Here is a 12,385-nt window from a genome sequence, read left to right on the forward strand (position 1 = left end):
GTAAACGGTTGCTAATCAAATCAAAGAAATTCATTTTTATTCGCGATTGTCAAAGTCATGCCCATTGGACCATACAAAAATAATAATAATCCGCTTTTATATAGCGCTTAGTACCGTACATCTATAATGTCTCTAAGCGCTTTACAGATATATTATTACCCCAGTCATTAGATCAATGCTTGCCTGCACACACTGTGTGCACAATCTCCACTTCCTGGGGAGTATTCCAGCCAGGCATTACTTGACGCTCAAAAACTGTTAGACCAACAATGCATTGACATGAGCTAGCCCAGCTAATATACTGGGGATCACTGGATGCACTTGCAAATGGGGAGTTTTTTTCCACAGCCTGCATTATATTTCAGCTCGAGGAGCAATGGATTTGTGGTACAAGGACCGGTCGATATGCTTCTTACAGGTCAAGTGTGCCAAACTTGTCAAAAATCCCCTGACCTTATTTTAGTCGGAGTCCGCCCTGGTCAGGAATACTTCCTTCAATGTCAATGATCAATAAGGCATTCATATTGCATGCACATTATCATTGGATTGTTCAATTTTGCTGCTGTGTAGTGAATGTTCTTGGGTTGTTTCTTGAAATTTCATCTCAAACTTTTCCTTCCATCTCATTACTTTTAATACTGCATTGCTGATTATGTTGCCATTATATGTCAGAAAAGGGTATTTTATTTCCCGTCATAAATTTTGTTGAAATACATGTGTACATTTAACAACTTAATTATTCATACCTCTTTCAAGTTTTATAAAAGAAAATTAAGTTTCTTAAGAATGTGACATATTTAAAGTTACATCTTAAAGTCTAAAAGCCCTTATCCAACCAGTCCACCATTCATTCTTGAGTTACGAAAAACATAAGAAACATCAAATTTACAAGGGGTAGCAATGATTTAGTTGTTGACTGTATAACATTTTGATTTTTTTGTGTGGAATAAATGTATGCATTGAACAGGAGGCAGGAATCATTGAAATTATAGAAATACGCTCAGCAATTACACTTTTACCAAATAAATCAGAGAGATCATGATGAAATAAGGGTAACAAAATTGGTAGAATATCCTTTGGTTGAATCGAATGAATCATTTTATAGAAAATTAGCAAATTAGAGTGTAACAATATGGTAAATTAGTAGTGCAATAGACAGTAGAATGTTGTCTTTTATGAAGAAATAATTTCAGAACACGAAGTTAGATAATAATATATATTTTCTGATTGCCATATTCAGAAAATATGAATCTTATATATAGTCTAAGTAAAAACTTAATTAATGTTGTAACAACTCAGAAACTAACTTAGCATGAAAAAATAGCTGTACACTGAATAATCATTTTATTCAAATAAATCATATTACAGTGTAAAATAGATACTATTAACAATATTATGAACATGAATGCAAAATGGTAATGTTCTAATCGCAGTAACATTACACTAATAAGCTTTTTATGCAATCTCTTCCACAGATCTGCAATTCTATGATTTGCAATTGTTTTCCTTTTTATGCCTCCGCCACCGAAGGTGGTGCCGGAGGCATCATGTTTTCGGGTTGTCCGTCCGTACGTCCGTCCGTCCGTACGTCCGTCCGTACGTCCGTACGTCCGTCCGTCCCGTTTGACCGTTATCACAATATCTCAAGAACCATTTAAGATTTAAACTTAAGACTCGGGAATAGTATTTATCACCATAGGAAGACGATCTGATTAGATTTTGGAGTACGTAGGTCAAAGGTCACAGGTCACAGAGGTCAACTTATGAAATTCCTTGTATTGAGTTTGTTAGCGCGATATCTCAAGAACCATTTGAGATTTAAACTTCAAACTTAAGGATAGTATGTATCACCATAGGAAGACGATCTGATTAGATTTTGGAGCACGTATGTCAAAGGTCAAGGGTCACAGAGGTCAACTTATGAAATTCCATACATTGAGATTGTTATCATGATATCTCAAGAACCACTGGAGATTTAAACTTCAAACTTAGTGATAGTGTGTATTACTATAGGAAAACAATCTGATTACATTTTGGAGCACGTAGGTCAAAGGTCAAGGGTCATAGAGGTCAACTTATGAAATTCCATACATTGAGATTGTTATCATGATATCTCAAGAACCACTGGAGATGTAAAAACTTCAAACTTAAGGATAGTATGTATCACCATAGGAAGACAATCTGATTAGATTTTGGAGCACGTAGGTCAAAGGTCAAGGGTCACAGAGGTCAACTTATGAAATTCCATACATTGAGATTGTTATCATAATATCTCAAGAACCACTGGAGATTTAAACTTCAAACTTAATGATAGTGTGTATCACCATAGGAAGACAATCTGATTAGATTTTGGAGCACGTAGGTCAAAGGTCAAGGGTCACAGAGGTCAACTTATGAAATTCCATACATTGAGATCGTTATCGCGATATCTCAAGAACCACTGGAGAATTTTCACTTCAAACTTAATGATAGTATGTATCACCATATCATAATATCTCAAGAACCACTGGAGATTTAAACTTCAAACTTAATGATAGTGTGTATCACCATAGGAAGACAATCTGATTAGATTTTGGAGCACGTAGGTCAAAGGTCAAGGGTCACAGAGGTGAACTTATGAAATTCCATACATTGAGATTGTTATCATGATATCTCAAGAACCACTGGAGATTTAAACTCCAAACTTGTTTAAATTGCTCTATGGCGGAGGCATCATTTTCGACTGCGCGCAGTCAAAATTCCATCTAGTTTTAATGTGATATTGTCTTTTACAGTAATACTAAATGTCAAAATATGACACTGTAGATTGATAATAATTTCCAAAGTTACAATTTGTTATAAACTGCACTGTGCGCAATATTAATTTCAAGAATACAGAATTCCGTTTGTAGTAAATTTTCCTAAATTTCTTACATTTACTGTATTCATAAATTGTTGAATTGTTGGTAAAATGCACAGCAATATTGTTATGTTCAAAATGCATTGTACATACATGATTATGCATATCACAAGCATAATTTTGCTCATGTTATTTTAAGAAAGGCCATAGTACTTGCGTCACATAAATTCTACAATCTTAAACTTTAGATAACACAAATGTTACCTTATGTACCAATTACAACTGGGCCCGTTTCACAAACCCTTTTTTCAATGACAAATGACAAAAATCAGTGACAATTCTGCTGATAACCAATCAGAAGCAAGGATTTCAGTAGCTTATAACAAAAACTGTCATTTGTCACTGATGACAAGTTTTGTGAAATGGGGGCCCTGTTCAATGATAATCAATCAGGAGGGTCATTTGAAAAGAAAGTAGTTACTTTTATAGCTTACCCCTGAATAAAAATAACGTGGCATAAGACCGGGGCATAAGATGACTATTTGTGTGGCATCAAAAGCTGATACATCGTCCCTTGTTACTGGCCTGACAGTGGTTACCTCATCGTATACTTAAACACAGAATCACACCGTTCCAGCTCAGAACAATTATGGTGCCGCTTTATAGTTTCACTGAACAATGAAAATCATGGCTGTCAGTATTTTGTATTCATTTTTAAGGTAGTTGAAATTTGTGTATTGATTTGTAAGACCTCGTTCAGATGTGGCGCGGGAAAACCGGGGCGCGGTAAACCGCTGCGCAAAAAAATTCAACCGCTGCGCAAAAAAAAATCAACCGCTGCGCAAAAATACAGCCAGGGCTTTTTGTTGACATGTAAAATGAATGGCAACTGCGGAGAACAATGGACTTGCGCGTATTCACCTAGCTCGGTGTTATAAAATACAGAAACGAGAGGCGTATTGTACTTCACCTCATCATAACAAAAAAAAAAACGCTGCTGTTTTTGCCACTTCATATCTGAACGAGGCTTAATTGATTAGAACCAAATAAGATGTAGTACAGTCAAACCTGCTTTAGTGACCACCTTTCTACATGGACCACATTTTTTGTTTCCCTTGAAAATGGTTTCCCATTGAAACATGAACTGTAGGAGCCTGTATAAAGACCACTCTTTGTGTTTCCCTTGGGCGGTCGCTATAGACAGGTTTGACTGTATTTGTATGTGTTAGCTCAGAAAGCCATATTGATGCTATTGACTGATAGACTCTGATGCTATTGACTGATAGACTTTTCGTGGCATGTGCGTATTATGTGACTTATTTATTTCAGAGGTGATTAAATTCTGAAGAAAAAAAACACAAGTTGACTGGATGCGTTGTATTTTTGATGTATCTGGGATTGAACGATGATGCTTTTAGTGAAAAGCCATGTAACACATGAATGCATGATAGATAACCAACATAGAATAAGAATTTGAGCAGAGGGAGAAGGGGAAGAGTGAGAAAGTTAAAGAAATGAGGGAGGGAGAAAGGGCATAAAAAGTGGTGATAACAAAAGAGATGATGGAAAGGGGGGATGAGTAACGGAAAGAAAGAGGGGAATAGAATAGAAGAGTGAGATATGAAAAAATTAAAAAAGTGAAAAGGGAGAGAGAGCAGAAAGAAAAGACGAAAGAGAGAGAGAGAGAGCAGAAAGAATAGACGAAAGAGAGAGAGAGAGAGAGAGAGAGCAGAAAGAATAGACGAAAGAAAGTACGAGAGAGAAAGAAAAAGAAGGGGATTACTTACAAACATATAGAATTGGTAGAAAGAGACAGGGGAGGGGAAATAAACCTTTTTCTTTTGTCATTTCCTTGTCATTTCTGTGTATTCATGTTGTACTAATCACATCGATGATATATAGCGGGCCTTATTTACAAAGTTACAGTATATTAGGGTCTGTACATGTATAGCTGAATTGCTACTAATTAGACTTTTATAGTTTCACAATGATTTATAAATCTTTTTCTTTTCTCATGTGGAGGCTTATCTCTTCTTCAAACTACCTGAAAGTCACAGTTAATATAAAGATTTACTTGCAGAAAGTATACCTCTATCAATTAACAGCATCTAATAAAGTACATGTACCTAAAACGTGGTCGCTAGAAACTGTTGAGGTAACTGCGCATGTGTAAACAATGCATTCTCGTGCCGCCACGTGGCGTGTTCTAAATGGTTAGAACTGGCAACTCCATCCTGCACTCGTGACCAATCAGGAAAAGCGTTAAATGAAGGAGCATCGATAGATCCTTGCATGTATCGAGGATTCTCATTGGACGATGTTCCCCACGGATATGTTCGGGTGTGATTATTGGTCAAACCTGCTGCATTTCTCCATCGAAATGACTCCTCAATTTCTTCCAATGTTTCGTCTGCCACACAAAATACAAAGAAACAGATTTGAATCACATTATATCTTATCACGACGATTATCATTTCCCTGTAGATAGGCCTACTTCTTTCTTAGTAAATTATCCTGGTATCGAAATTGTGTCATGAATGTGTTCAGGTGCGCTACAAGATATAAGCATCAACAATTATGTAATTTTTAATACAATATTATTTTTTTTTATTAAAATTTAAAAAATCTAAAATTTAAGAAATTACAATTTTTATTAAAAAAGAACTAAAAATTAAAACAAATATCAGATAAAGATTTGAGAAAAAAATAATAACAAATAGGCTAATTTAAAACAAAAAATTCAACTTCCAAATAGTACTCCGAAATGGTACTTTTTCAGAGCAACCTATTATATTTCTGGTCACGTGACGACCTCTCCACCAATCAAAAACCAATACATTTTTGATGCAGGATATAATAGAAAATAACATTGAAACAATAGTCAGTATACCTTAAGTTTAAAAAAATATATGTGATGTCATGAGTAAGTATTGCTATCGATTACCTTGGCAACTGTCTCTACGCAGAATAGAGAGTGTTGCATTCATCCTAGCATCCGACATGATAAGGTCGACCCTGTAGAGTATATACTGCTCTAACATCAGCTGAAGAATATGAAACGAACCTGGAACCGAAGCAAGTGAAATCTAGTTTTAGTCGTGTATGATATTTAAAATTTTAAAAAATATATTCAATTCATGAAGAAAAAAAATTCATTCAAAGTCACAAGAATATATGGAAAATTGTTTTGGCCACACATTGTAAAAATACGTAATATATATTTGAGAAACTATATCATTGTGTATAATCATAAAAGAACGATCAATGAAGAAAAAAAATGTTCCGCTTTTCATAAAACGCTTAATATAATTATCAACGATGTCTCTAATCGCTTTACAGATATATGATTACCCTGCTCATCAGATTCAGGCTTGCCTGCACACAATTTATGCACATTCTCCACTTCCTGTGGGGCATTCCATCCAGGCGTCATTTTACAACACATTACGCACAATGCTGAGCAAACTACATTATACTACCGGGTACCCATATAACACTTGGGAGGAAAGTGGCAAATGTAGATTAACGTCTTGCCAAAGAACGTTAGTGTCGGGCTGGGATTTGAACCCGTACCTTGTGATCTGCAGTCGGGTGACTTATCTAGTAGACCACAGAACCTCTACAATTTTGGTATCATTCCATAATAATAACAATAATAATAATAATATTTAATTTGTATATAGCGCTTAATACAAATGTCTCTAAGCGCTTTACATACATGTTACACAAAATCGCAACTAAGTTTCTCGCTTCATACAAGATCACAAATGAATTTCACATAAACATAATAACTTACATTAACTAACAACTAACTAACACTCACCACCATAACTACATGGTACATAATACAATACTTAAACATAAACTGTTATACAAAAATCAAGCCAATCTCACAATTAACATTTTGTTTTTGTTAGATCTAGCCAGAAAATTTAATACAAAAATGAAGTGAGGCAAAAAAGGAAGACAGGAGATAAGCAAATTGGAAGAAGGTGATGTGAAAATGAAAAAAACTATAAACACGATCGGAAAGATTTTTGAAGTATCATCAATGACATGCGATTTCAATACCCCTTTGTAGACCATATCCTTTAAAAAAAAAAACATGCTGAGATCTCGCAATACCCCATTGTTATGTTTGCACATTTCAGTAGCAGATGGTTAATGCTATTGAAATCGCCTTTATTTGATTTTTCAAAATGATTTGCTATCGTGCAGCATATAAAACTTTTAAATCATAACAATGGGTATCCAGGTTTATGTGCTCTAACGTGTGCGTGTGCGTGTGCGTGTGCGTATGGGGGCCGTTACATCCGTAGGGAGGGAAGTAACATTGGTTTCCAAAGGTTGGGATGGGGTCCAATTCGTGAAAAAAAAGGCTCATGCGTCGTAAATCTGTGATCGTATATATTGCACATTTTAATTACATGAGAATTGTCTTATCATGATTGTGATGATGAATATGATTAGGATTATGATGGATTATGATTGTGATTACAATTACTGTACAGACTTTGGTTATGCATTTGGTGGAGGTGGCGGTGAGGCATGGAATGAAGCTGGTAATTGTGATTATACAGCAAAATGTAGACAAGGTTAGAAACTGATAATGGAATAACATTCATGGGTATCCTAATTTTTTTTTTAAGGAATCATGGTCTGAAGCAAGAAACCCACCAAAACTTGGAGCGCTGCCAATAGTGAGGTCCCGGATAACCTTTGAGGTGAACGTTGACCAGGTTAACAAGAACTTCCGGGTCAATTTGCAAACTCTGTTGGATTGATTATTGCTGGGCTGGAGATGAAAGAAGGACAAAATTAGTTGATTTAAAATAAATGTGAGAGGGACAGTGAGAGAGAGAGAGAGAGAGATTGATAGACGTGATCAATTGTGCAGACGATTTTAATTTTATTACTTAAAGTTATCTTAAGCTATGGTAACAAATCAAAGCAGCGACCGACCGATCAGTAGCCTGCTCGGTCGATGCTGGAATTTAGGCATCGCCCAGCGATTAGGTCGGTGCCCGAGCGGCGACCGCCCAGGCACCGAGCGTATTTTGGGCGTCGAGTGAAAATTGAGCAGGCGCCGCCCAAATTTTGACTCCGCGCTAAAACTTCAGCGGCGACCAAGCGATGCCCTAAAAACGAGCGGTGCCTCGGCGGCTGCCGCTCGGTGGCCGGGCAGCCGCCGGGCAGAATTGGTTAAAAACTCGCCGCTCGGCCGCCGAGCAGGCTACTTTTGGGTAATGTGACCATAGCATAATACTATAGGTCTTACAGTCAAGACAAATAGTTCTGAAGAAGAGGGAGCCGTACTATGTAGAATAGTAATGAATAAGATCCAGATATGAATAAAATCGAGCATAATTGTAAAAACTAAATATTCATCTTCCTTTAAAATATGTAAGAACAAAGTGAAATCAAGTTTATTTACAAATCTGGTGTTAAACTTATGGTCTTTTCTCGTATTAGTGTTTCAAGATTTAAGAGATTGTTTAAAAAAAGTTGTAATTTGTGAATGGCTCAGCCGAACATACACTACGTGCATGTTCTGTAATATTAACATGACTTATTCACATAACTGCGACTTAATTAATATGTTCCTATTGACATTACTGTTTACTAGGTTAATGATATATGTTTATTTTGCAAACGAGTATTATTTTTGTAACTGTTCTGTATAAATGTTATAAACGATGTAAATATGTTCATTCAGGGCCCCATGGAAGACCACTACTTGTTGGTGAATGGGCTACCCTGTCAAAAGATTAGAAATAAATAAATAAATAATGTGTAATCAATCACGAACATTTTTTGTAACCTGTATTTTCACGCTTGTATTATGATTCGATAATAATAATTATTTCATAACAAAATAGCATCAATGATTAGAAAGGGAGCATACATGGATGAAGATGAAAGTAAAGCATATTCATCTTACAAACGTCATTTAAACATTATAGATAGGCCTACTATTCTGGGCGATTCCGAGACAAGGAAATTAGATATAACCTGATGACTGACATGATAAAGGGCTTCGTTATGTATTTGAATTACAATAATTAGTGGAGGATAATTATGGGTCATCATGTGCACTGTATACGTAATTGACAGTATAGTATTGTGCAGTATTCTATTCAACTCATTGGTTTCATCAATTGCGGTCCCACATGAAGGCAACTGTTGGATCAGGTGTTATGGAGACATATTACGCTTTGTAATGAATGTGATCTCTCTTCGGCAGCTGCGTCTATACGTAATACCGCCAGCGGTAGCTAATTAATCTCATATTATGAAAGTATTTCGAGGCCAAAGGCTAAACCTTTGTATCTAAGCTAATATTTCAATGGGTAGTTAAAAGAAATTGAGAAATGGTACTTCATGATTATAAAGTGCAACTGATATTGTTTGAACAACTGAGTTTAATAAACCCGTGAGGGCAGTAGACCTCTAGAGCGAACAATGTAAAAAGATCTAACACATCAGAACTGCATGGGATCTGATCATGATACTATAATAATTATAACTGCCTTTGTAAATTATCGAAATTATGAAGTAGGTTATGGTCCATCGTAAGATGGCGGTCTCCTGTATATTTCTATTTTAAAATGATTTGTCGACTATATGTTTGTTTTTTGTTGTTGAAGGGTATAAATATTGAGTCCATATATATTATGATATGATGTATGTTGACCTTTGGTAATAATTAAAAACAAACAGTGTTTACACAAATAAAAAAATAAGCCAGAGGGACAGCAAAGTGTAAAATATGGTTATGTTTTATGTCAGTATTTAGACAAATAATACATTTTCAGATATTTTTTTAATAATCTTTGTTATTGTAAAGGGTAATATATTTTGGTAATGAATTCCAAATCACCGGGAGATTACACCGAGGATGTGTAACATAAACATAATTTTCCAACGATGAAAATTGATTCGATTTCTTTTGTTATAATTATGAATACTAAGATTCGTAGGGAACATGTTCGAAATCGTGTATGGAAGAAGATTATGAAAATAAAGGAACCCTACCTAGCACTGCTGTATGATTTTGGAATAAATCAAAAATATTCAAGGTTTTGAGCTTGATACAAAGAAGAGCGGAATGAGCAAGATAGAATTGTTTTCTAAACAGTCTATGAAAATGCATTTTTGTTTTCCTTTTGTTATTGCAATTTATGTTTGAAGTCAAATATCAATGTACAGTGCATCCAGTTTTGTTATAAAGAATATGTACAAATTTGTTATGAAGGATACTGATTTGTACAATATCTATTTGATTTGAGAGAAAATAAATATAACAGATATCTATTAAAAACAAATATGGGTGTCCCTCTTAGATGAGCGTGCATGGATAATGTGTGGACTTGTATGCTGAATGTGTGAGCGTATGCGGTGTGCGTGTGTACGTATGTAGAAAACAAAAGAAAAGGATGTGCGTGCGTGCGGGATATGTGGGTGAGCGTGTACGTACGTATGTGCGTGTGCGGTATGTTTGTTGTGCCTATTGGGGTGGGAGTGTGATGTGTGCGTATGTATGGTGGATTAATTGTGCTAGGCACATTATCATTTGCGATAATATTTCGATTTTGAAAGTAAATCGTAATGCTTGAAACTTACCTCAACAATGAAGGTTTTTGTAAGTTTATCCAACCAATCAGTGAAGCGACCCAGAGTGACGTCATCATCCAAAATCTTCTCAAACTCTTCACACGCTGTAAGGGTATCAATCGAAGAAAAGAAAATAGTTTGGGAAAATTTAGTTGTTAAAGCCTGTCTGCACTATTTTGGCCAGGAGGGATTAGACCTCCCTGCATGGTCATTGACAGGTGGTTATCTCATCAAATCAGCTCTCAATTAACATATGGATCATGGAGGACCAACGGGTACCGGTTAGGCACTGTTTGCTATATAGAGGACGCCAGTGGCGTACGCAGGATTTTTTCAAGGGAGGCCCCAAAATTTGCTCCCGAAAATTTGAAAATCGCGCCGGCCGAAAAATCGCAACGACTCAGCCAGCCGCCCCCCTGTGTACGCGCCTGGAGGACGCAAGTAGCTACAACTAGTGCACCCCCGCTTTAATCCACTGATTTTTTTTAAAAAGATGGAAACAGTCTGCCAGTGTAAATGTCATTCTTACAGACTTGCGAAACGATCCAAGATAAAATACTGAATACGTGATGCAACATCATTGATTTCCACTCACACAGGTGGATGGGAGATGTGGATGTTAGATTACTGACAATAATTTTTCAATAATCTGTTGATTTTATCAATTATATTATCGATTATTTTACGTACCATTCAGTAATGTGTTGAACCATCTCGTTGTGCCTTTTGCACACGTCACCGAAACAGTCTGCCGGCATATGCTGTCTAGATCCAACAACGACCAATCATCGCTCATCTGAAGTATGACGTCACTTGACTGCGTCACCGTCCTCGCTGCCTGCAAAGTGTATCATTATATAAGCCACGCCCCCACTGATTACCAATTGCAAGTGATGTATGTTTTTTTTTTCTTCCCGAAGGTTTGTAATCCCCCTCCCCCTTGAGACCGACGGGTATTCAATGTAGTTCCATGACAACGTGCATAAAATCTTTGATTTCTTTATTCATTTTATTTCCCATTCTTTGTTTAGCGTATTGTTCAATTGATGAGAAAATCAGGGTCCTTACAAATGCAAGAGTTATTTGAGAAATCTGCTCTCAGCCAATCAACTGCCACGATTTCCCTAGCTTATAACATTTACTATAGCTTGTTATTGATATAAAAACACTCTTAAAGGGATCTGGTAACTTTGTCTCAGATTCTGAAACAAAATTCTGGATTTAGCTCATGATGCAATGATAATTATAGACCTTTTGGTCAGTCAGGAACCCCATGACTTTTACAAGCCGATCGCCTGTCTGATTACCAAGATATTTATGATTGGAATTACAAATTTTGAAAACCGTTCGCCTGACGGTTTTCATAACACTACAGTCTATTGGGAAAAACGAGTATGGTAAATCCGGTCACTCAAAGATTTTTTTACTTTTTTGAGGCACTTCTTGATCATTTTGAAGCGCAATTTTTTTAGGGCTTCAATATTACACCATATCACAGACACTGATAACACGTAGGGCCGTGTATCTCATATTTAACATTGTTAAACGACCCCTTTAAGAAACGAGGCCTAGATGTTTTCGACATACCTGTGCAAGATGGTTCAAGGTCATTTGTTTCTCTAGGAGCAAAGCGAAGTGAACAGCTTCTGTAAAGATACGGAATAAAAAATATGTTATCAAGTTATCGATTCACATTTATAGTATGTCTAGTCTGTAGTATCTCTTTGTTAAACTGCCCTATTTAGTCTGTGTTTCTGGCTCGTTTTGGGCAATTAACCTTTCATTAGCCACCGGTACGTGCTGCATACGTCGTTTGGCACACGTGCATGACAAGATTGCGTTCAGCTATGAAACACAATGGCCTGAATTCACAAAGGAGGTTTGTCGACAAACCTAGGTTTTCGTGCGTCATTATGACGTACATAAACCTAG

At 36.3% G+C, this 12,385-nt stretch overlaps 1 protein-coding gene across 2 annotated transcripts; it reads right to left on the bottom strand.

Moving 5' to 3' along the window:
- Window positions 1-4,569: 4,569 nt before the first annotated feature.
- On the bottom strand, window positions 4,570-12,101 carry LOC105442539 (transcription factor RFX4-like). 2 transcript variants are annotated; one of them, XM_030993397.1, is made up of 6 exons: window positions 12,041-12,095; window positions 11,144-11,291; window positions 10,463-10,557; window positions 7,517-7,634; window positions 5,784-5,903; window positions 4,570-5,249 (listed from the first exon to the last, which is right to left on the bottom strand). In XM_030993397.1, the coding sequence occupies exons 1-6, from the start codon at window positions 12,062-12,064 to the stop codon at window positions 4,966-4,968; spliced, it is 789 nt and encodes a 262-aa protein (XP_030849257.1). In that variant the 5' UTR covers window positions 12,065-12,095; the 3' UTR covers window positions 4,570-4,965. The 2 variants fall into 2 exon arrangements, 1 of the variants encoding a protein (XP_030849257.1); XR_972441.2 differs by lacking the exon at window positions 7,517-7,634 and having other exon boundaries at window positions 12,041-12,101.
- Between the last annotated feature and the right edge of the window lie 284 nt (window positions 12,102-12,385).

This window comes from Strongylocentrotus purpuratus, unplaced genomic scaffold (assembly GCF_000002235.5).
Source record: "Strongylocentrotus purpuratus isolate Spur 01 unplaced genomic scaffold, Spur_5.0 spur5_scaffold_20, whole genome shotgun sequence".
Classification (NCBI taxonomy): Eukaryota; Metazoa; Echinodermata; class Echinoidea; order Camarodonta; family Strongylocentrotidae; genus Strongylocentrotus; species Strongylocentrotus purpuratus.

What these genes read in the sequence shown, in the direction of transcription:
- LOC105442539 (XM_030993397.1), bottom strand. Translation starts at nt 12,064, where the DNA reads ATGACCTTGAACCATCTTGCACAG. An exon ending in CCTTGAACCATCTTGCACAG is followed by an intron (nt 11,292 to 12,040) that starts GTATGTCGAAAA and finishes TACACTTTGCAG; the next exon opens with GCAGCGAGGACGGTGACGCA. An exon ending in TGGCAGCGCTCCAAGTTTTG is followed by an intron (nt 5,904 to 7,516) that starts GTGGGTTTCTTG and finishes CTTCGGTTCCAG; the next exon opens with GTTCGTTTCATATTCTTCAG.